The sequence below is a fragment of the Oncorhynchus mykiss genome, chromosome 5, assembly GCF_057628025.1.
Source record: "Oncorhynchus mykiss isolate SJ-2025 chromosome 5, ASM5762802v1, whole genome shotgun sequence".
Lineage (NCBI taxonomy): Eukaryota > Metazoa > Chordata > Actinopteri > Salmoniformes > Salmonidae > Oncorhynchus > Oncorhynchus mykiss.
Window position 1 is genome coordinate 87533750 of NC_143026.1, and position 23642 is coordinate 87557391.

The 23642-nt window shown below is 48.3% G+C and overlaps 1 protein-coding gene across 2 annotated transcripts in view; it reads right to left on the bottom strand.

Annotated features, from left to right (window-relative positions):
- Positions 1–23642, bottom strand: part of raver2 (ribonucleoprotein, PTB-binding 2) — a 137322-nt gene that overhangs the window by 72838 nt on the left and 40842 nt on the right. For both annotated transcript variants that reach the window (XM_036978624.2, XM_036978623.2), the window contains exon 3: positions 6696–7165. In XM_036978624.2, the coding sequence (XP_036834519.2) occupies positions 6696–7165 (470 nt within the window). The remainder of the gene's footprint in view (positions 1–6695; positions 7166–23642) is intronic.

Sequence of the window (23642 nt, forward strand, 5' to 3'; positions counted from 1 at the left end):
GGCTCGGGTGGTTGTTGTCCTTGATGATCTTTTTGGCCTTCCTGTGACATCGGGTGGTGTAGGTGTCCTGGAGGGCAGGTAGTTTGCCCCCGGTGATGTGTTGTACAGACCTCTCTACCCTCTGGAGAGCCTTACGGTTGTGGGTGGAGCAGTTGCCATATCAGGCGGTGATACAGCCCGACAGGATGCTCTTGATTGTGCATCTGTAGAAGTTTGTTTTCGGTTTGAGTGTTTTCGGTGACAAGCCACATTTCTTCAGCCTCCTGAGGTTGAAGAGGCGCTATTGTGCCTTCTTCACCACACTGCCTGTGTGGGTGGACCATTTAGGTTTGTCTGTGATGTGTATGCTGAGGAACTTAAAACTTTCCACCTTCTCCACTACTGTCCCGTTGATGTGGATAAGGGGTGCTCCCTCTGCTGTTTCCTGAAGTCCACGATCATCTCCTTTGTTTTGTTGAGGTTGAGTGTGAGGTTATTTTCCTGACACCACACCATCGTTACGCTTGTGTGTGTGTGTGTGTGTGTGTGTGTGTGTGCGCTCGCAGTATATGCCTGTACAGTCTTTTCAAAAAGGGCAAAAATCTCTTCCAAATAAATCATATTCACCCTCCTCGGCCCACACCAGTCATCCATCACATCCACAACACTTTGTCACCCACACACTCTCAGCCACACACTCTCATTGACACCCTGTTCTCTCACAGACTGTTACTCTGACACAGTTCTCCTCCTAGACTCCTCTGTCCCAGCCTGTCAATCAGGCAGGTGTGGCGTCTCCTCTCCTCTCACTGACAGCTGTGACAGGGCAACCATGTCCCCGGTCACGGAACAGTCACTCTGTGGTCTTCAAAGTCTCTCCTCTATAGGGCCCTGGAAGTCTACTGCGTTCACACAGACCGACAACCAGGGCATTGGGTTTATGTCAGCTTGATAAACACACACATCCTAACCCCTCCTAACTCCTCCTAACCCCTCCTAACTCCTCCTAACCGCTCCTAACCCCTCCTAACTCCTCCTAACCCCTCCTAACTCCTCCTAACTCCTCCTAACCCTTCCTAACTCCTCCTAACCACTCCTAACCCCTCCTAACTCCTCTTAACTCCTCTTAACTTCTTGCGGATCACTTCCTGCGAAATTGCAGAGTGCCAAATTCAAATTAAATTACTATAAATATTACACTTTCATGAAATCACAAGTGCAATACATCACAATAAAGGTTAACTCGTTGTCAATACAGCCGCTGTGTCAGATTTCAAAAAGGCTTTCTGGCGAAAGCAAACCATTTGATTATCTGAGGACAGCGCCCAGCACACAAATGCATAACAAATCATTTTCAACCAGGGAGTTGCGACACAAAAGACAGAAATAGAGATATAATATATGCCTTACCTTTGAAGATCTTCGTTTTCTATCCAAATCTACCAATTATATGCATATTATAGCTTCTGGGCCTGAGTAGCAGGCAGTTTACTTTGGGCACGCTTTTCATCCGGACGTCAAAATACCGCCCCCAATCCCAAAGAAGTTAACTCCTCCTAACCCCTCCTAACTCCAGCAAATGTAACTCCACTCTTCTCCTCTTACAGGTACCCTGCTTCATGTCGTTTTTTCCCAGAGCTCTGTCCAGTCCCTATCCACAGAAATAGAGAAAGGGGGGGGCACACAGAGAGCGAAAGAGACAGACAGAGAGACTTCTCTCTACTGTCATTTACCTGCTAATAACACATAGCTTTCTAATGGGCCTGGCATTCTTAGATTGCCTCCAGCTTATTTTGTTATTGAACGTTTATTTAACTAGCCAGTTAAGAACAAATTGTTATTTACAATGACGGCCTACACCGGCCAAACCCGGACGACGCTGGGCCAATTGTGCACAACCCTATTGGACTCCAAATCAGTTGTGATACAGCCTGGATTCGAACCAGGGTGTCTGTAGTGACACCTCTATCACTGAGATACAGTGCCTTAGACCGCTGCGCCACTCAGGAGCCCTTTATTTGTTAGAGGGTGACCCGAAGCACACTGAGCGAGGCTTTGACAATCACTGTAAGGATGGAGACTTTAATTCATCTAGCACTACAGTACTAGATGAGTCACTCTCAAGCACTGCTGCCGCAGGATATAACGTTTTTAAACAAATTAGAATGGAACTGAAATGGAGAAGAACCATCCAAACGAAATGAGGAGGGGTGAACAATGGGACGTTCTTATATTTTGATATATATACAGTATGGAATGCCAATAGTGTGCAAAGCTGTCAACAAGGCAAAGGGTGGCAACTCTGACGAATCTCAAATATAAAATATGTTTTGATTGGTTTAACACTTTTTTGGTTGCTACGTGAGTCCATATGGGTCATTTCATAGTGTAAAGGTCTTCACTATTATTCTACAACGTAGAAAATAGTAAAAATAAAGAAAAACCCTGGAATGAGTAGGTGTTCAATCTTTTGATTGGTACTGTATTTAATGTAAATGTGATCTAACTTAAAATGTATGATATTAATCTAGTTTAAAAAATGATAAAGATAGCCTAATTATTATTTTTAAAGCAAAAAAGGGTACAAATCAAGCAATGATGCAAACACCTCATGAAAGCTGATCTTGTTGAAAGTAATAATTTAAAAAATAAAATAATAAAAGGCTCTAGAGGCTGCAGACTAGTGGTGATCATAGTGCTTAGGAAGGAGGAGAGCCCTTAGTGTACTGCAGACTAGTGGTGATCATAGGGCTTAGGAAGGAGGAGAGCCCTTAGTGTACTGCAGACTAGTGGTGATCATAGTGCTTAGGAAGGAGGAGAGCCCTTAGTGTACTGCAGACTAGTGGTGATCATAGGGCTTAGGAAGGAGGAGAGCCCTTAGTGTACTGCAGACTAGTGGTGATCATAGTGCTTAGGAAGGAGGAGAGCCCTTAGTGTACTGCAGACTAGTGGTGATCATAGGGCTTAGGAAGGAGGAGAGCCCTTAGTGTACTGCAGACTAGTGGTGATCATAGGGCTTAGGAAGGAGGAGAGCCCTTAGTGTACTGCAGACTAGTGGTGATCATAGGGCTTAGGAAGGAGGAGAGCCCTTAGTGTACTGCAGACTAGTGGTGATCATAGTGCTTAGGAAGGAGGAGAGCCCTTAGTGTACTGCAGACTAGTGGTGATCATAGGGCTTAGGAAGGAGGAGAGCCCTTAGTGTACTGCAGACTAGTGGTGATCATAGTGCTTAGGAAGGAGGAGAGCCCTTAGTGTACTGCAGACTAGTGGTGATCATAGGGCTTAGGAAGGAGGAGAGCCCTTAGTGTACTGCAGACTAGTGGTGATCATAGGGCTTAGGAAGGAGGAGAGCCCTTAGTGTACTGCAGACTAGTGGTGATCATAGGGCTTAGGAAGGAGGAGAGCCCTTAGTGTACTGCAGACTAGTGGTGATCATAGGGCTTAGGAAGGAGGAGAGCCCTTAGTGTACTGCAGACTAGTGGTGATCATAGGGCTTAGGAAGGAGGAGAGCCCTTAGTGTACTGCAGACTAGTGGTGATCATAGGGCTTAGGAAGGAGGAGAGCCCTTAGTGTACTGCAGACTAGTGGTGATCATAGGGCTTAGGGAGGAGGAGAGCCCTTAGTGCACTGCAGAGGGATGATGGTGGGGGTGAGGGGCTTAGGGAGGAGGAGAGCCCTTAGTGCACTGCAGAGGGATGATGGTGGGGGTGAGGGGCTTAGGGAGGAGGAGAGCCCTTAGTGCACTGCAGAGGGATGATGGTGGGGGTGGGGGGCTTAGGGAGGAGGAGAGCCCTTAGTGTACTGCAGACTAGTGGTGATCATAGGGCTTAGGAAGGAGGAGAGCCCTTAGTGTACTGCAGACTAGTGGTGATCATAGGGCTTAGGGAGGAGGAGAGCCCTTAGTGCACTGCAGAGGGATGATGGTGGGGGTGAGGGGCTTAGGGAGGAGGAGAGCCCTTAGTGCACTGCAGAGGGATGATGGTGGGGGTGAGGGGCTTAGGGAGGAGGAGAGCCCTTAGTGCACTGCAGAGGGATGATGGTGGGGGGCTTAGGGAGTAGGAGAGCCCTTAGTGCACTGTAGAGGGATGATGGTGGGGGGCTTAGGGAGTAGGAGAGCCCTTAGTGCACTGTAGAGGGATGATGGTGGGGGGCTTAGGGAGGAGGAGAGCCCTTAGTGTACTGCAGACTAGTGGTGATCATAGGGCTTAGGAAGGAGGAGAGCCCTTAGTGTACTGCAGACTAGTGGTGATCATAGGGCTTAGGAAGGAGGAGAGCCCTTAGTGTACTGCAGACTAGTGGTGATCATAGGGCTTAGGAAGGAGGAGAGCCCTTAGTGTACTGCAGACTAGTGGTGATCATAGGGCGTAGGGAGGAGGAGAGCCCTTAGTGCACTGCAGAGGGATGATGGTGGGGGTGAGGGGCTTAGGGAGGAGGAGAGCCCTTAGTGCACTGCAGAGGGATGATGGTGGGGGTGAGGGGCTTAGGGAGGAGGAGAGCCCTTAGTGCACTGCAGAGGGATGATGGTGGGGGTGGGGGGCTTAGGGAGGAGGAGAGCCCTTAGTGCACTGCAGACTAGTGGTGATCATAGGGCTTAGGAAGGAGGAGAGCCCTTAGTGTACTGCAGACTAGTGGTGATCATAGGGCTTAGGGAGGAGGAGAGCCCTTAGTGCACTGCAGAGGGATGATGGTGGGGGTGGGGGGCTTAGGGAGGAGGAGAGCCCTTAGTGCACTGCAGAGGGATGATGGTGGGGGGCTTAGGGAGTAGGAGAGCCCTTAGTGCACTGTAGAGGGATGATGGTGGGGGGCTTAGGGAGTAGGAGAGCCCTTAGTGCACTGTAGAGGGATGATGGTGGGGGGCTTAGGGAGGAGGAGAGCCCTTAGTGCACTGCAGACTAGTGGTGATCATAGGGATTAGGGAGGAGGAGAGCCCTTAGTGTACTGCAGACTAGTGGTGATCATAGGGCTTAGGGAGGAGGAGAGCCCTTAGTGTACTGCAGAGGGATGATGGTGGGGGGCTTAGTGAGGAGGAGAGCCCTTAGTGTACTGCAGAGGGATGATGGTGGGGGGCTTAGTGAGGAGGAGAGCCCTTAGTGCACTGCAGACTAGTGGTGATCATAGGGCTTAGGGAGGAGGAGAGCCCTTAGTGTACTGCAGAGGGATGATGGTGGGGGGCTTAGTGAGGAGGAGAGCCCTTAGTGTACTGCAGAGGGATGATGGTGGGGGGCTTAGTGAGGAGGAGAGCCCTTAGTGCACTGCAGAGGGATGATGGTGGGGGTGGGGGGCTTAGGGAGGAGGAGAGCCCTTAGTGTACTGCAGAGGGATGATGGTGGGGGGCGTAAGGTGGAGGAGAGCCCTTAGTGCACTGCAGAGGGATGATGGTGGGGGGCTTAGTGAGGAGGAGAGCCCTTAGTGCACTGCAGAGGGATGATGGTGGGGGGCTTAGTGAGGAGGAGATCCCTTAGTGTACTGCAGAGGGATGATGGTGGGGGGTGTAAGGTGGAGGAGAGCCCTTAGTGCACTGCAGAGGGATGATGGTGGGGGGCTTAGGGAGGAGGAGAGCCCTTAGTGCACTGCAGAGGGATGATGGTGGGGGTGGGGGTATGGGACCTGTGAGGTATGGGATCTGTGAGGTATGGGACCTGTGAGATATGGGACCTGTGAGATATGGGACCTGTGAGATATGGGACCTGTGAGATATGGAACCTGTGAGGTATTGTATCTGTGAGGTATGGAATCTGGGAGGTATGGAATCTGAGAATTATGGGATCTGTGATTTATGGGACCTGTGTTATGGGATCTGTCAGGTATGGGATCTGTGAGTTATGGGACATGTGAGGTATGGGACCTGTGAGGTATGGGACCTGAAAGTTATGGAACCTGAAAGTTATGGGACCTGGGAGTTATGGGATCTGTGAGTTATGGGACCTGTGAGTTATGGGACCTGTGAGTTATGGGATCTGTCAGGTATGGGATCTGTGAGGTATGAGACATGTGAGGTATGGGACCTGGAAGTTACGGGACCTGAAAGTTATGGGACCTGGGAGTTATGGGATCTGTGAGGTATGGGATCTGTGAGTTATGGGATCTGTGAGTTATGGGATCTGTGAGTTATGGGACCTGTGACGTATGGGACCTGAGAGGTATGGGACCTGTGATGTATGGAATCTGTGAGTTATGGGACCTGTGGAGTATGGGATCTGTGAAGTACGGGACCTGTGAGTTATGGGATCTGTATATGAAACCATTAGGACGGATACTGTGGGTATGGCAGTGTGTAGGAGAAGAACAGCTTATCATCTGTTCACAACACACACACACACACACACACACACACACACACGATGCTGAAGCATGGGACGGCAGGGTAGCCTAGTGGTTAGAGCGTTGGACTAGTAACCGGAAGGTTGTAAGTTCAAATCCCCGAGCTGACAAGGTCGTTCTGCCCCTGAACAGGCAGTTAACCCACTGTTCCTAGACCGTCATTGAAAATAAGAATTTGTTCTTAACTGACTTGCCTAGATAAATAAAGGTAAAATAAACACACACACAGACACACACGATGCTGAAGCATAGGTTATAGCATAGCCTGCTGGTTCTGCAACAGCTAGGAGGCATCATGGTCATTTCATAATGTATTGATATCTGTGTGGGACAAGTGGAGGGTTACGCACATGCATACGCACGCGCACACACCAAGTACTCCACCTCAGACTCACCTGGCAGAAGACAGGTTTGTATTTGTCTGAGAACAGGAGGGTCAGCTCTTCTGAGTCGTACTCCTGGGGCAGCCGGTCCACACAGAGGCACTTAGAGTGGAGGTGGTGACCCGCAGTCAACTGGTTCACATCTGTCCATTGGACCATGACCGCACGTTCCCCCTCTGGTCGCCCCAGTAGCTCCGACCGCGCCCGCGACGCTGAGTCCTTCTTCATGTATTCCACAAAGCCGTAGCCCTTGGAGTGTCCGGTGAGCTCGCTGTAGACCAGGAAGCAGCGCTCGATGTTTCCGTAGGAACGGACTAGGTCCTCCAGCTGCTGGGCAGTAAAGGTGTGGGGCAGGTTGGTGAGGCAGAGCAGACTGTCTGTGGGCTGGAGCTGCACTGTGATGTCCCGGCTGCGCACCATGCTCTGGTGGAGGGAGCGGATGGCATCCTGAGCCTGGTCACCGTTCAGCAGGGTCACAAATGCTGGAGGGACACGGATAGGGGCGCATAGAGACAGGGACGGAGGCAGGGACGCACGGAGACAGGGGGACACAGAGAAAAGGACGGAGACAGGGTACATAGGGACAGAGACACAGAGACATGGACACACAGAGACAGGGATGGAGACAGGGACGCACAGAGACAGGGATGGAGACAGGGACGCACAGAGACAGGGACAGAGACAGAGGGACACAGAGAAAAGGACGGAGACAGGGTACATAGGGACAGAGACACAGAGACATGGACACACAGAGACAGGGATGGAGACAGGGACGCACAGAGACAGGGACGGAGACAGGGGGACACAGAGAAAAGGACGGAGAAAGGGTACATGGACACACAGGGACAGAGACACAGAGACATGGACACACAGAGACAGGGATGGAGACACAGAGACATGAACACACAGAGACAGGGACAGAGACATGGACACACAGAGACAGGGATGGAGACAGCGACACGGACAGGGATGCACAGAGACAGGGACGGAGACAAGGATATGGACACAGAGACATGGGACATGGACAAGAAGACACAGACATGGACATGGACAGTGAGACATGGACAAGGAGACACAGACATGGACAGGAAGACACAGACATGGACAGGGAGACATGGACAAGGAGACACAGACATGGACAGGAAGACACAGACATGGACAGGAACATGGACAGAGACACAAACAAGGAGACACACAGCCAGAGAAACACAGAGACACACAGAGATACACAGAGAGAAAGTCCCACATTAGCTGGGAGCAACCTGGAAATAATCCACTCACTGACAGACATATTTAACCTGCTTCTAAACACACATTGACAAAACATCATGCTAGATCACTATGACAGGGGAGGCGTTTACAACATCACAGGCCAATAAACATGGCTAATCAAACCTGAACCCTTTCAAACTAATGCTAACAGCCCGAAACGACGGTCCCCCCCCCTCTCACCGACACGCCAGTGCAGTGATTCATGGGCCGTGAAATGAGGCGGTAATGAATTGATATGGAATGTGTAGCGTAGCTAAAATATCCCTCAGCCGAGCGAGGGCTGTAGTGATAGCAGCTTCTGTCTGACAGACTGACTAGCTGGCCAAAACACGTGACTGCTGATTTAAAAACACATCTAAATAAACTTCATTTGAGAGTGCTGGTCATCTTCTTCATAAGTGACTAAATGATTGTTAAACCTGCTAAACAGTTGGTGTCTGTGGTAGGTCTGTGTTGAATATTCAGTTTCATTTAGTTGAATGTATTTGCACCAAAGAAAACAAGTGATAAACATCAATACAGGTACAAAAATGTATTAAAAAAGTGGTGTGCAGGTGTGGCTGGAGGACTGTGAAAACAGATAACAAAACCTACTGATTATAAATGAACTGATCAGTAAAAAAATCACTGAGTGGAAGTACTATATCTAAATCTTTTTTTAACCTTTATTTAACTAGACAAGTCAGTTAAGAACACATTTTTATTTACAATGATGGCCTAGGAACTGCCTTGTTCAGGGGCAGAACGACGGAATCTTTCATGGCTAATACTGGCATTATCAGGAGAGGGAGAGGGATTTGGGTGCTGTCGAGTTATGACTAAGGATTTGAGAGATACCGGCACAGTTTAGCAGTGATCCCACTGATGTCTGATGAAACTGATGGTGGTGCTGAACCCAGAGCACTAATGTGATTCCAGGATTGTTCTGTCAGATAACACCAGAGAGGACCTCTCTCCCACGTCCCACCCGTCGGCTGCTACAACTCCCAGCTCCATGTGCACAACTTCACATTCCATTAAAGCGTTAATGCACGCCGTCCGCCATCCTGCCCTGCAACCGCCCACACAGAAATCAATTAACTCAACACTCTAATACTCAAACTGCATAATGGATCTATTTCTCTGAGCTGAGATGGTATTCTGGGCATACTGCGGTGAGCACAGTAACATCCCACTGAGAGTAGCCTGTATATTGTCTTAGGCAGACTTTATGCCCCCTCTGAAGCTTTCCCTCTCTTTCTGTGTTTCTCTTTCTCTCTTTATTTCTCTCTCTCTCTGTCTTTCTCTTTCTCTCCCTTCATCAAACAATACACTCCAAGAAGTGGTGGCTTACTAAATGGAACACCTCTGCTCAATATTTTCTTAATGTGAGAGAGTGGAGTGGAGGAATGGAGGGAGGAGTGGAATGGAGGGAGGAGGGGAGGAATGGAGAGAGGAGGGGAGGAATGGAGGGAGGAGTGGAATGGAGGGAGGAGGGGAGGAATGGAGAGAGGAGGGGAGGAATGGAGGGAGGAGGGGAGGAATGGAGGGAGGAGGGGAGGAATGGAGGGAGGAGGGGAGGAATGGAGGGAGGAGGGGAGGAATGGAGGGAGGAGGGGAGGAATGGAGGGTGGAGTGGAGGAATGGAGGGAGGAGGGGAGGAATGGAGGGGGAGGGGAGGAATGGAGGGGAGGAATGGAGGGAGGAGGGGAGGAATGGAGGGAGGAGGGGAGGAATGGAGGGAGGAGTGGAGGAATGGAGGGAGGAGGGGAGGAATGGAGGGAGGAGGGGAGGAATGGAGAGAGGAGGGGAGGAATGGAGGGAGGAGGGGAGGAATGGAGGGAGGAGGGGAGGAATGGAGGGAGGAGGGGAGGAATGGAGAGAGGAGGGGAGGAATGGAGGGAGGAGGGGAGGAATGGAGGGTGGAGTGGAGGAATGGAGGGAGGAGGGGAGGAATGGAGGGAGGAGGGGAGGAATGGAGGGAGGAATGGAGGGAGGAGGGGAGGAATGGAGGGAGGAGGGGAGGAATGGAGGGAGGAGTGGAGGAATGGAGGGAGGAGGGGAGGAATGGAGGGAGGAGGGGAGGAATGGAGGGAGGAGGGGAGGAATGGAGGGAGGAGGGGAGGAATGGAGGGGAGGAATGGAGGGAGGAGTGGAATGGAGGGAGGAGGGGAGGAATGGAGAGAGGAGGGGAGGAATGGAGGGAGGAGGGGAGGAATGGAGGGTGGAGTGGAGGAATGGAGGGAGGAGGGGAGGAATGGAGGGAGGAGGGGAGGAATGGAGGGGAGGAATGGAGGGAGGAGGGGAGGAATGGAGGGAGGAGGGGAGGAATGGAGGGAGGAGTGGAGGAATGGAGGGAGGAGGGGAGGAATGGAGGGAGGAGGGGAGGAATGGAGGGAGGAGGGGAGGAATGGAGGGAGGAGCGGAGGAATGGAGGGAGGAGCGGAGGAATGGAGGGGAGGAGGGGAGGAATGGAGGGAGGAGGGGAGGAATGGAGGGAGGAGGGGAGGAATGGAGGGAGGAGGGGAGGAATGGAGGGAAGAGGGGAGGAATGGAGGGAGGAGGGGAGGAATGGAGGGAGGAGGGGAGGGAAGAGGGGAGGAATGGAGGGAGGAGGGGAGGAATGGAGGGAGGAGGGGAGGAATGGAGGGAGGAGGGGAGGAATGGAGGGAGGAGGGGAGGACAGCTAAAACGTCTTAAATAGTTTACATAATAATCTTATAATACAGAGGCGTTCCAGAAGCTGCTGACAGGTTTTCAGGTTAAACGTTTCTCTCCAAAATACAAAGAGGCTCTTAATTACAGGGCTTGGATTCAAAACGTAGCGATTGAATTGTATTTCTATAAGGACTGTGTATGGCAAGAAGAACGTAAGGAAAGAAAGACAGGGAATCTGTTGTGGAATCATCTCATAGCCTACAATTCTACATACCATGTTTCCTTGTGAAGTCGCTAATTAAAAACCCAGGACACTAAGGAGGAGAGCGATGACTACTGTATGAATCACATTGTGTAGAACACAGGGCTTTGTCACCTACTATGCTCCTGTCAATACCGTACTGTAGATGACATCCTCTCTGTTTCTTCACTATGGCCATGTTTGTACTCCATGTACCCAACAGATGGTATCACAGGATGGGAACATGCCCCAACCCACATTAACACTCCTCTTCGTCCACATCACTGAGAACTTCTAATGGACCAACACCACCACTCGTGTCAAGAGGGCACAACAGCGTCTTTACTTCCTAACGTGGCTGAAGAAATTCGGTATGCCACCCCGAGTCCTCTCCAAATACTACCGCTGCACCATCGAGAGTGTCCTGACCGGTTACATTACAGCCTGGTACAGAAATTGCTCCATCCGCGACCACAAGGCCCTCCAGCGGATGGTGAAGATGGCCCAGTTCTTCCACCCATCCAGGACATCTACATGAAACGATGCCTGAGGAAGGCATGTTAGATATTACTGCATGGTCCAAACTAGAAGCACAAGCACTTCGCTACACTCACATTAACCATGTGTATGTGACCAATAAACATTTGATTTGATTTTGACTATAAATTGTGCCTTCCTGTATTGTGCCTTCCTGTGTCTTCCTGTTTTATACTTATGTATAATACAGTGTTTATTATATATAATACATAATACAATGTTTATTATATTCTATTGAGGCATTTACTTTATGTTGGTATTCTTATCTTGTGTTATTTCTTATTGTTGTTGCATTGTGGAGAAGGAACCAGCAAGTAAGCATTTTGTTGGCCAGTATATACCATGTGTATCCTGTACATATGACTAACAAACAGGCAAGGTCCAGCTAGAAGGACAGTCCCAGAGTTCAGACCATGGCTGTAATACACACAGATGATTTGTTTTTCCTCATACCCTTTTGTTGCCGTTGGAAGCTCAAACTAGGCCCCGCCTGCTGATTTACAGCACGTCAATTAAAGAAGCAAAGCTATAGGCAAAGCCTTGTCTCTCTCTGCAAACACACACAATCTGGATATAAACACACAGAGACGTAACAGACACGTGTCAACAGAACAAGGTCAACTCAAGTCTAACTCTTTCACAGCAAGAATTAATGTTTTCTCTCCACAAACGTAGACCTGGCGTCTCTTTCTCTCCCTCCCTGACAGCTAACATAAAGCTCAGAGAGAGAAATGTACACGCTTCACTGTTATCACAAACTGTTCATCAGAGCAGCACTTTAATTTGCATCTCTCCTCAGCGACCCTGAGGTCTAAAGTAATGTGTTCTGCACACTCACACTCTTCACTCAGCCCCATCACTTACTGCTGACCCCCAGTTCCAGGCCCTCTAGCCCCCATCCTCTCTCAGCCTCTCCTTCCCCCCAGCACCAGCCCCTCTTAGACCCCATCCTCTCTCAGCCTCTCCTCCCCCCCAGCTCCAGCCCCTCTAGCCCCCATCCTCTCTCAGCCTCTCCTTCCCCCCAGCACCAGCCCCTCTTAGACCCCATCCTCTCTCAGCCTCTCCTCCCCCCCAGCTCCAGCCCCTCTAGCCCCCATCCTCTCTCAGCCTCTCCTCCCCCCCAGCTCCAGCACCTCTAGCCCCCATCCTCTCTCAGCCTCTCCTCCCCCCCAGCTCCAGCCCCTCTAGCCCCCATCCTCTCTCAGCCTCCCCCCCCCCAGCACCTCTAGTCCCCATCCTCTCTCAGCCTCTCCTTTCCCCCAGCTCCAGCCCCTCTAGCCCCCATCCTGTCTCAGCCTTTCATTCCCACCAGCTCCCTCTAGCCCCCATCCTCTCTCAGCCTCTCCTCCCCCCCAGCTCCAGCCCCTCTAGCCCTCAGCCTCTCTCAGCCTCTCCTTCCCCCCAGCTCCAGCCCCTCTAGCCCCCATCCTCTCTCAGCCTTTCCTCCCCCCAAGCTCCAGGCCATCTAGCCCTCAGCCTCTCTCAGCCTTTCATCCCCCCCAGCTCCAGGCACTCTAGCCCCCATCCTCTCTCAGCCTTTCATCCCCCCAGCTCCAGGCCTTCTAGCCCTCAGCCTCTCTCATCCTTTCCTCCCCCCAGCTCCAGGCCATCTAGCCCTCAGCCTCTCTCAGCCTTTCATCCCCCCAGCTCCAGGCCTTCTAGCCCTCAGCTTCTCTCAGCCTTTCATCCCCCCAGCTCCAGGCCTTCTAGCCCTCAGCCTCTCTCAGCCTTTCATCCCCCCAGCTCCAGGCCTTCTAGCCCTCAGCCTTTCATCCCCCCAGCTCCAGGCCTTCTAGCCCTCAGCCTCTCTCAGCCTTTCATCCCCCCAGCTCCAGGCCTTCTAGCCCTCAGCCTCTCTCAGCCTTTCATCCCCCCAGCTCCAGGCCTTCTAGCCCTCAGTCTCTCTCAGCCTTTCATCCCACCAGCTCCAGGCCTTCTAGCCCTCAGCCTCTCTCAGCGTTTCATCCCCCCAGCTCCAGGCCTTTTAGCCCTCAGTCTCTCTCAGCCTTTCATCCCCCCAGCTCCAGGCCTTCTAGCCCTCAGCCTCTCTCAGCCTTTCATCCCCCCAGCTCCAGGCCTTCTAGCCCTCAGCCTCTCTCAGCCTTTCATCCCCCCAGCTCCAAGCCTTCTAGCCCTCAGCCTCTCTCAGCCTTTCATCCCACCAGCTCCAAGCCTTCTAGCCCTCAGTCTCTCTCAGCTCCTTCAGCCCCCATTCATGAGTGGCCAGAAAGTGGCATACTCATTCCACAGCTCGTTCCACAGCTTCCCTACCTCCCTGCCACATAATTTCCATCACTCACTTTCTCTCCCTGCTCTCCCTAACTCTATCCTTCTCCTCCTCTCTCTCTTCCCTCCTCGTCTATGCTAGTCTGATGTCAGTTTAAAAAGTCCCTGAATAGCCCTCTGAACCATATCATAGAATCTAACGCCCATGCCACCACAACCTGAAAATATCACTCCCCCATCACACCAGAGACAGCTTCCTTCCCCTTCGTGTAGAGACTGAAACTAGTCTGTCTATATGATCTGTTAACCACAATAATACTCTAGATAAGTAGAGAGGACACATATGCCATCTGCTCTCTAATTTAGACTGTCAACAGTGTTAAGGCCATTGATGGGAAACCCATAGCTCAGGTCAGGGGGACAGTAAACTGTTGATGCTACAGCAGAAACATGGTAAGAGACTGAGTGGAAATGTAGTCTGTTCGGGACCCCTGGGCTATGATAAACCTGGTAGTGTACGGGCAGAGTCCTGAAGGGAGGATCTCTCTGTTCAGGACCCCTGGGCTATGATAAACCTGGTAGTGTACGGGCAGAGTCCTGAAGGGAGAATCTCTCTGTTCAGGACCCCTGGGCTATGATAAACCTGGTAGTGTACGGGCAGAGTCCTGAAGGGAGGATCTCAACATAATAATTTAGTCTCAGGGGTCTTTGTGCGCTTCAGACCTGTTGACTCTGATAACCCACTGCAAACGGTCAGCACAGTGTGTGGCTGGATAGATGGGGATGTTGTGTGTGACTCAGTGGTGCAAGTCAGACTCAACACACACACACCTGCTGTTTGTAGAGATAACACCAGAGAGGATGATAGGGCTGGGTGTGAGACTGCCAAGTGTTCCTGTGACAACTGTTGTTTTGTCACTATCATAACCAAAACTGGCTTCATCACCATCATCCTCATCATCATCATTACCAATACTGGCTCCATCGTCATCATCATCATCATCATTACCGATTATCTCTTCATCATCAGCATCCTCATCATCATTACTAATACTGCCTTCATCATCATCATCATCATTACCAATACTGGCTTAATCGTCATCATCATTACCGATACTGGCTTCATCATCATCATCTTCATCATCATTACAGATACTGTCTACATCATCCTCATCATCAGCATCCTCATCATCATTACCAATAGTGCATTCATCATCATCATCATCATCATTACCGATACTGTCTTCATCATCCTCCTCATCATTATCATCATCATCATCGATACTGCCTTCATAATCATCATCATCAATACTGCCTTCATATTCATCATCATCATTATCAATACTGCCTTCATCATCATCATCATCATCATCATCATCATCATTATCAATACTACTTTCATTCTCATCATCATCATTACCAATACTGTCTTCATCTTCATCATTACCAATACTGCCTTCATATTCATCATCATCATTATCAATACTGCCTTCATCATCATCATCATTATCAATACTGCCTTCATCATCATCATCATCATCATCATTATCAATACTACTTTCATTATCATCATCATTACCAATACTGTCTTCATCTTCATCATTACCAATACTGCCTTGATTTTCAGCATCATCATTACCAATACTGCCTTCATTCTAATCATCATCATTACCATTACTGTCTTCATCATCATCATCGATACTGTCTTCATAATCATCATCGTCATTATCAATACTGCCTTCTTCATCATCATCATTACCAATACGGCCTTCATTTTCATCATCATCATCATCATTACCAATACTGCCTTTCTCCTCATAATCATCATTACCAATACTGCCTTCATCATCATCATCATGACCTTCTAAACTTCCAGTTAAAACACAGACAGGCTCTTTAGTTTATCAAGGAGAGGTGTTGTGAAGAGGTCGAATAGCTTAATTAACGACCTGCACAGCACTGAGGCTATTGTTACCTATTTAAATGGGACTGTCTCAGGAAGATTAAACAATAGAAGAAGACAGAGCCCTATAGGAGAACTCTCAGGTTTGATTTCCTGGGTCCAAACAGAGCTCCATCAAATACTATGAAACTAGGAGCAGTGTCATGGAGAAGCAAATCAATTAGACAGCGGAGTGTGACACACAGAGTAAAACACAAATCCCATTGTTTTGTCCAGGTTGAGATAATAGGGACTTAACAGGGAACACCTTGCAAACTATGAGTTGGCTACTGAATGGGATCATTCCAAACAGAACATATCTATCACATAGCACACACGGCCTGGCATGGGCACGGCCTGGCATGGGCACGGCCTGGCATGGGCACTGCTGCCCTCAATTACAGCTACTGACTCACACAGAACAGATGGACAGATGACGATGGAGACAGAGAGAGAGGGAAAGAGAGACAGAAATAACAAGAGGGAGAGATAGGGAGAAAGCGAGAGAAAGAGGGAGAGATCTGCCTGCAGTTGTCCTCCGGGGCAATTACAGGGCTGAGAGGTCTCAAGTGGTATTGTCACTAAGAGCTGAGTTATAGACAAGTAGACCCATAATGGCTCTATCTGTTAAGGAGAAAACTCACCAGACCGATTGTCAGTGTGCACATTACGGGCCATTCGTTGGCTGTTCGTTGACTTGCTATCGGTGCTGTGTGCTAGCGGGACCACCCACCCGTTTCTTCTATTTCTACATTACATACTTTTAGATTTGTGTTGTGAATTGTTAGATATTACTGCACTGTTGGAGCTAGAAACACAAACATTTCACTACACCCGCAATAACATCTGCTAAATATGTGTATGCGACTAATACAACTTGATTTGATAAATGTCGAATCAGTTTGCTAAGTACTCGAGGCCGGCAGACGCTTGACAATCCTACCGGTCTGTCGGTGCCTTTAGTTTGTGGCAAATTTCCAGGAGTCAAAGCATTTAGATAAAGCGTCTTTGTTGATATTATACAATAACAGGGGAAAGGGCTAGTCAGAACATTGCCCTCTCAGAAACAGATGTGGTTCTATAAACATGTAGCATCTTTAGGTCATTGGCTAGTAGAAACCGCATGGATGTGGAGCTTCAGTACATTGGGTTATATAATGGGATGTTGCAGGCTGCCAGATACATGGCCGGCCCGCTCATTATGCAGCCGCTTAAGGTGGTAGATTGTCGAGGGTGGCAATTTCTGAGCAAAACTCACATAATTCTGCCCTAAAACAAAAACAATTTCTCTTAACCAGTGGCATATGGGCTTTTTAGGTGAGCGCTGATGCCGTCCTTTGATAAGCAGTGCCCACTTTGTCAAAAGCAGGGGCGCAAAATATTTTGCTTGAATGGCAAAGACCGGCCCTGGCCAGATAGGATACAAGCTCTCCTTCTTCAAGCAATGTACTTGACTTTCATAGCACACTGTTCATATTCCTGTCTCTTTACAGTGCCTCTTCCTGTCTCTTTACAGTTCCTCTTCCTGTGTCTTGACAGTGCCTCTTCCTGTCTCTTTACAGTTCCTCTTCCTGTCTCTTTAGTTCCTCTTCCTGTCTCTTTACAGTGCCTCTTCCTGTCTCTTTACAGTTCCTCTTCCTGTCTCTTTACAGTTCCTCTTCCTGTCTCTTTACAGTTCCTCTTCATGTCTCTTTACAGTTCCTCTTCCTGTCTCTTTACAGTTCCTCTTCCTGTCTCTTTACAGTTCTTCTTCCTGTCTCTTTACAGTTCCTCTTCCTGTTTCTTTACAGCTCCTCTTCCTGTGTCTTGACAGTTCCTCTTCCTGTCTCTTTCCGTGTCCTCTTCCTTTTTCTTTACAGTTCCTCTTCCTGTCTCTTTACAGTGCCTCTTCCTGTTTCTTTACAGTGCCTCTTCCTGTCTCTTTTTACAGTGCCTGTTACTGTCGCTTTACAGTTCCTCTTCCCGTTTCTTTACAGTGCCTCTTCCTGTTTCTTTACAGTTCCTCTTCCTGTCTCTTTACCGTGCCTCTTCCTGTTTCATTACAGTTCCTGTTCCTGTCTCTTTACAGTGCCTCTTCCTGTTTCTTTACAGTTCCTCTTCCTGTCTCTTTTTACAGTGCCTCTTCCTGTCTCTTTTTACAGTGCATCTTCCTGTGTCTTTACAGTGCCTCTTCATGTCTCTTTACAGTTCCTCTTCCTGTCACGTTACAGTGCCTCTTCCTGTCTCTTTACAGTTCCTCTTCCTGTCTCTTTTTACAGTGCCTCTTCCTGTCTCTTTTTACAGTGCCTCTTCCTGTCACTTTACAGTTCCTCTTCCTGTTTCTTTACAGTTCCTCTTCCTGTCTCTTTACAGTGCCTCGTCCTGTTTCTTTACAGTTCCTCTTCCTGTCACTTTACAGTGCCTCTTCCTGTTTCTTTACAGTGCCTCTTCCTGTCTCTTTTTACAGTGCCTGTTACTGTCGCTTTACAGTTCCTCTTCCCGTTTCTTTACAGTGCCTCTTCCTGTTTCTTTAAAGTGCCTCTTCCTGTCTCTTTAAAGTGCCTCTTCCTGTCTCATCACAGTTCCTCATCCTGTCTCTTTTTTCAGTTGCTCTTCCCGTCTCTTTACAGTGCCTCTTCTTGTCTCTTTACAGTTCCTATTCCTGTCCCTTTACAGTGCCTCTTCAAATCTCTTTGCAGTGCCTCTTCCTGTCTCTTTACAGTTGCTCTTCCTGTCCCTTTACAGTGCCTCTTCAAATCTCTTGACAGTGCCTCTTCCTGTCTCTTTACAGTTCCTCTTCCTGTCTCTTTACAGTTGCTCTTCCTGTCCCTTTACAGTGCCTCTTCAAATCTCTTGACAGTGCCTCTTCCTGTCTCTTTACAGTGCCTCTTCAAATCTCTTGACGGTTCCTCTTCCTGTCTCTTTACAGTGCCTCTTCCTGTCTCTTTACAGTGCCTCTTCCTGTCTCTTTACAGTTCCTCTTCCTGATCTTCACAGTTCCTCTTCCTGTCTCTTTACAGTTGCTCTTCCTGTCCCTTTACAGTGCCTCTTCAAATCTCTTGACAGTGCCTCTTCCTGTCTCTTTACAGTGCCTCTTCAAATCTCTTGACAGTGCCTCTTCCTGTCTCTTTACAGATCCTCTTCCTGTCTCTTTACAGTTGCTCTTCCTGTCCCTTTACAGTGCCTCTTCCTGTCTCTTTACAGTGCCTCTTCCTGTCTCTTTACAGTGCCTCTTCAAATTTCTTGACAGTTCCTCTTCCTGTCTATTTACAGTGACTCTTCCTGTCTCTTTACAGTGCCTCTTCCTGTCTATCTACAGTGCCTCTTCGTGTCTCTTTACAGTGCCTCTTCCTGTCTCTTTACAGTTGCTCTTCCTGTCCCTTTACAGTGCCTCTTCAAATCTCTTGACAGTGCCTCTTCCTGTCTCTTTACAGTGCCTCTTCCTGTCACTTTACAGTCCGCTTCCTGTCTCTTTACAGTGCCTCTTCCTGTCTCTTTACAGTTCCTCTTCCTGTCTCTTTAGTTCCTCTTCCTGTCTCTTTACAGTGCCTCTTCCTGTCTCTTTACAGTTCCTCTTCCTGTCTCTTTACAGTTCCTCTTCCTGTCTCTTTACAGTTCCTCTTCATGTCTCTTTACAGTTCCTCTTCCTGTCTCTTTACAGTTCCTCTTCCTGTCTCTTTACAGTTCTTCTTCCTGTCTCTTTACAGTTCCTCTTCCTGTTTCTTTACAGCTCCTCTTCCTGTGTCTTGACAGTTCCTCTTCCTGTCTCTTTCCGTGTCCTCTTCCTTTTTCTTTACAGTTCCTCTTCCTGTCTCTTTACAGTGCCTCTTCCTGTTTCTTTACAGTGCCTCTTCCTGTCTCTTTTTACAGTGCCTGTTACTGTCGCTTTACAGTTCCTCTTCCCGTTTCTTTACAGTGCCTCTTCCTGTTTCTTTACAGTTCCTCTTCCTGTCTCTTTACCGTGCCTCTTCCTGTTTCATTACAGTTCCTGTTCCTGTCTCTTTACAGTGCCTCTTCCTGTTTCTTTACAGTTCCTCTTCCTGTCTCTTTTTACAGTGCCTCTTCCTGTCTCTTTTTACAGTGCATCTTCCTGTGTCTTTACAGTGCCTCTTCATGTCTCTTTACAGTTCCTCTTCCTGTCACGTTACAGTGCCTCTTCCTGTCTCTTTACAGTTCCTCTTCCTGTCTCTTTTTACAGTGCCTCTTCCTGTCTCTTTTTACAGTGCCTCTTCCTGTCACTTTACAGTTCCTCTTCCTGTTTCTTTACAGTTCCTCTTCCTGTCTCTTTACAGTGCCTCGTCCTGTTTCTTTACAGTTCCTCTTCCTGTCACTTTACAGTGCCTCTTCCTGTTTCTTTACAGTGCCTCTTCCTGTCTCTTTTTACAGTGCCTGTTACTGTTGCTTTACAGTTCCTCTTCCCGTTTCTTTACAGTGCCTCTTCCTGTTTCTTTAAAGTGCCTCTTCCTGTCTCTTTAAAGTGCCTCTTCCTGTCTCATCACAGTTCCTCATCCTGTCTCTTTTTTCAGTTGCTCTTCCCGTCTCTTTACAGTGCCTCTTCTTGTCTCTTTACAGTTCCTATTCCTGTCCCTTTACAGTGCCTCTTCAAATCTCTTTGCAGTGCCTCTTCCTGTCTCTTTACAGTTGCTCTTCCTGTCCCTTTACAGTGCCTCTTCAAATCTCTTGACAGTGCCTCTTCCTGTCTCTTTACAGTGCCTCTTCAAATCTCTTGACAGTGCCTCTTCCTGTCTCTTTACAGTTCCTCTTCCTGGCTCTTCCTGTCTCTTCACAGTTCCTCTTCCTGTCTCTTTACAGTTCCTCTTCCTGTCTCTTTACAGTTGCTCTTCCTGTCCCTTTACAGTGCCTCTTCAAATCTCTTGACAGTGCCTCTTCCTGTCTCTTTACAGTTCCTCTTCCTGTCTCTTTACAGTTGCTCTTCCTGTCCCTTTACAGTGCCTCTTCAAATCTCTTGACAGTGCCTCTTCCTGTCTCTTTACAGTGCCTCTTCAAATCTCTTGACGGTTCCTCTTCCTGTCTCTTTACAGTGCCTCTTCCTGTCTCTTTACAGTGCCTCTTCCTGTCTCTTTACAGTTCCTCTTCCTGATCTTCACAGTTCCTCTTCCTGTCTCTTTACAGTTGCTCTTCCTGTCCCTTTACAGTGCCTCTTCAAATCTCTTGACAGTGCCTCTTCCTGTCTCTTTACAGTGCCTCTTCAAATCTCTTGACAGTGCCTCTTCCTGTCTCTTTACAGATCCTCTTCCTGTCTCTTTACAGTTGCTCTTCCTGTCCCTTTACAGTGCCTCTTCCTGTCTCTTTACAGTGCCTCTTCCTGTCTCTTTACAGTGCCTCTTCAAATTTCTTGACAGTTCCTCTTCCTGTCTATTTACAGTGACTCTTCCTGTCTCTTTACAGTGCCTCTTCCTGTCTATCTACAGTGCCTCTTCGTGTCTCTTTACAGTGCCTCTTCCTGTCTCTTTACAGTTGCTCTTCCTGTCCCTTTACAGTGCCTCTTCAAATCTCTTGACAGTGCCTCTTCCTGTCTCTTTACAGTGCCTCTTCCTGTCACTTTACAGTCCGCTTCCTGTCTCTTTACAGTGCCTCTTCCTGTCTCTTTACAGTTCCTCTTCCTGTCTCTTTACAGTGCCGCTTCCTGTCTCTTTACAGTTCCTCTTCCTGTTTCTTTTTACAGTGCCTCTTCCTGTCTCTTTTTACAGTGCCTCTTCCTGTGTCTTTACAGTGCCTCTTCCTGTCTCTTTACAGTGCCTCTTCCTGTCTCTTTACAGTGCCTCTTCCTGTTTCTTTACAGTTCCTCTTCCTGTCACTTTACAGTTCCTATTCCTGTCTCTTTTTACAGTCCCTCTTACTGTCGCTTTACAGTTCCTCTTCCCGTTTCTTTACAGTGCCTCTTCCTGTCTCTTTAAAGTCCCTCTTCCTGTCTCTTGACAGTGCCTCTTCCTGTCTCTTCACAGTTCCTCTTTCTGTCTCTTTACAGTTCCTCTTCCTGTCTCTTTACAGTTCCTCATCCTGTCTCTTTTTTCAGTTCCTCTTCCTGTCTCTTTACAGTGCCTCTTCCTGTCTCTTTACAGTGCCTCTTCCTGCCTCTTTACAGTTTCTCTTCCTGTTTCTTTACAGTTCCTCTTCCTGTCACTTTACAGTGCCTCTTCCTGTCTCTTTTTACAGTGCCTCTTACTGTCGCTTTACAGTTCCTCTTCCCGTTTCTTTACAGTGCCTCTTCCTGTCTCTTTAAAGTGCCTCTTCCTGTCTCTTGACAGTGCCTCTTCCTGTCTCTTCACAGTTCCTCTTTCTGTCTCTTTACAGTTCCTCTTCCTGTCTCTTTACAGTTCCTCATCCTGTCTCTTTTTTCAGTTCCTCTTCCTGTCTCTTTACAGTTCCTCATCCTGTCGCTTTTTTCAGTGCCTCTTCTTGTCTCTTTACAGTTCCTATTCCTGTCCCTTTACAGTGCCTCTTCAAATCTCTTTACAGTGCCTCTTCCTGTCTCTTTAAAGTGCCTCTTCCTGTCTCTTTACAGTGCCTCTTCCTGTCTCTTTACAGTGCCTCTTCCTGTCTCTTTACAGTGCCTCTTCCTGTCTCTTTACAGTGCCTCTCCTGTCTCTTTACAGTGCCTCTTCTTGTCTCTTTACAGTTCCTCTTCCTGTCCCTTTACAGTGCCTCTTCCTGTCTCTTGACAGTGCCTCTTCCTGTCTCTTTACAGTGCCTCTTCAAATCTCTTGACAGTGCCTCTTCCTGTCTCTTTACAGTGCCTCTTCCGGTCTCTTTACAGTGCCTCTTCCGGTCTCTTTACAGTGCCTCTTTCTGTCTCTTTACAGCTCCTCTTCCTGTCTCTTTACAGTGCCTCTTCCTGTCTCTTTACAGTGCCTCTTCCTGTCTCTTTACAGTTCCTCTTCCTGTCTCTTTACAGTTCCTCTTCCTGGCTCTTCCTGTCTCTTCACAGTTCCTCTTCCTGTCTCTTTACAGTTCCTCTTCCTGTCTCTTTACAGTTCCTCTTCCTGTCTCTTTACAGTTCCTCTTCCTGTCTCTTTACAGTGCCTCTTCCTGTCTCTTCACAGTGGCTCTTCCTGTCTCTTTACAGTGCCTCTTCCTGTCTCTTCACAGTGGCTCTTCCTGTCTCTTCACAGTGGCTCTTCCTGTCTCTTCACAGTTCCTCTTCCTGTCTCTTTACAGTTCCTCTTCCTGTCTCTTTACAGTTCCTCTTCCTGTCTCTTTACAGTTCCTCTTCCTGTCTCTTTACAGTGCCTCTTCCTGTCTCTTCACAGTGGCTCTTCCTGTCTCTTTACAGTGCCTCTTCCTGTCTCTTCACAGTGGCTCTTCCTGTCTCTTCACAGTGGCTCTTCCTGTCTCTTCACAGTTCCTCTTCCTGTCTCTTTACAGTTCCTCTTCCTGTCTCTTTACAGTTCCTCTTCCTGTCTCTTTACAGCTGAACATGACTCCTAAACATCCTGTACGAATAGAGTGATCATAATCAGCTTGCAATTTAAACGAACCTCTTGAACAGTAGAAATATACTGAAATTGTCAGATAATGAAATCTGTGAATCTTTGAAAACACAGGATGAAGGTAGAAAGACGACTCCCTAGGGAATCCTTAGACAACAACTCACCATAACAAAACATAAAGAGCATCCTAACAGGGAAACCAGACCGGCCATGTTGTATGTGCGAGCTTTGCAAAATAAATGTACACGTACATGTTATTCAATCATTTCTTTCACACCGCTCGCGTGCGTCAACGGGTGTCTGCTTTGCCCGAAGGCTAAAATAAAACTTGGTTCAATTCAAGAAGCTTGACTTGCTTAAAGTCCTGCCTCTCCCATATACTCATTGGTTTTCACGAACATACAAACCCACGTAGATGTTTGAAAGACGAACAAGGAGAGACTAATCAAAGATAACCAACTACAAACTAACTCACATTCCCTTTTCATCTGTGGATTAATCGTCAGAGTAGAGAAACACTACATTTTGTACGACTCCAGGTCAAAATTCTACAAATATCTATAAAAAAAAAGCACCGTATGCATTTCAGGTAAAATAACAACCCAATGTTTATCTCCCAGGACGAACTAGTTAGCAACAGCAATCTAGCTAAATGACCATGAATGTTTGTGTGT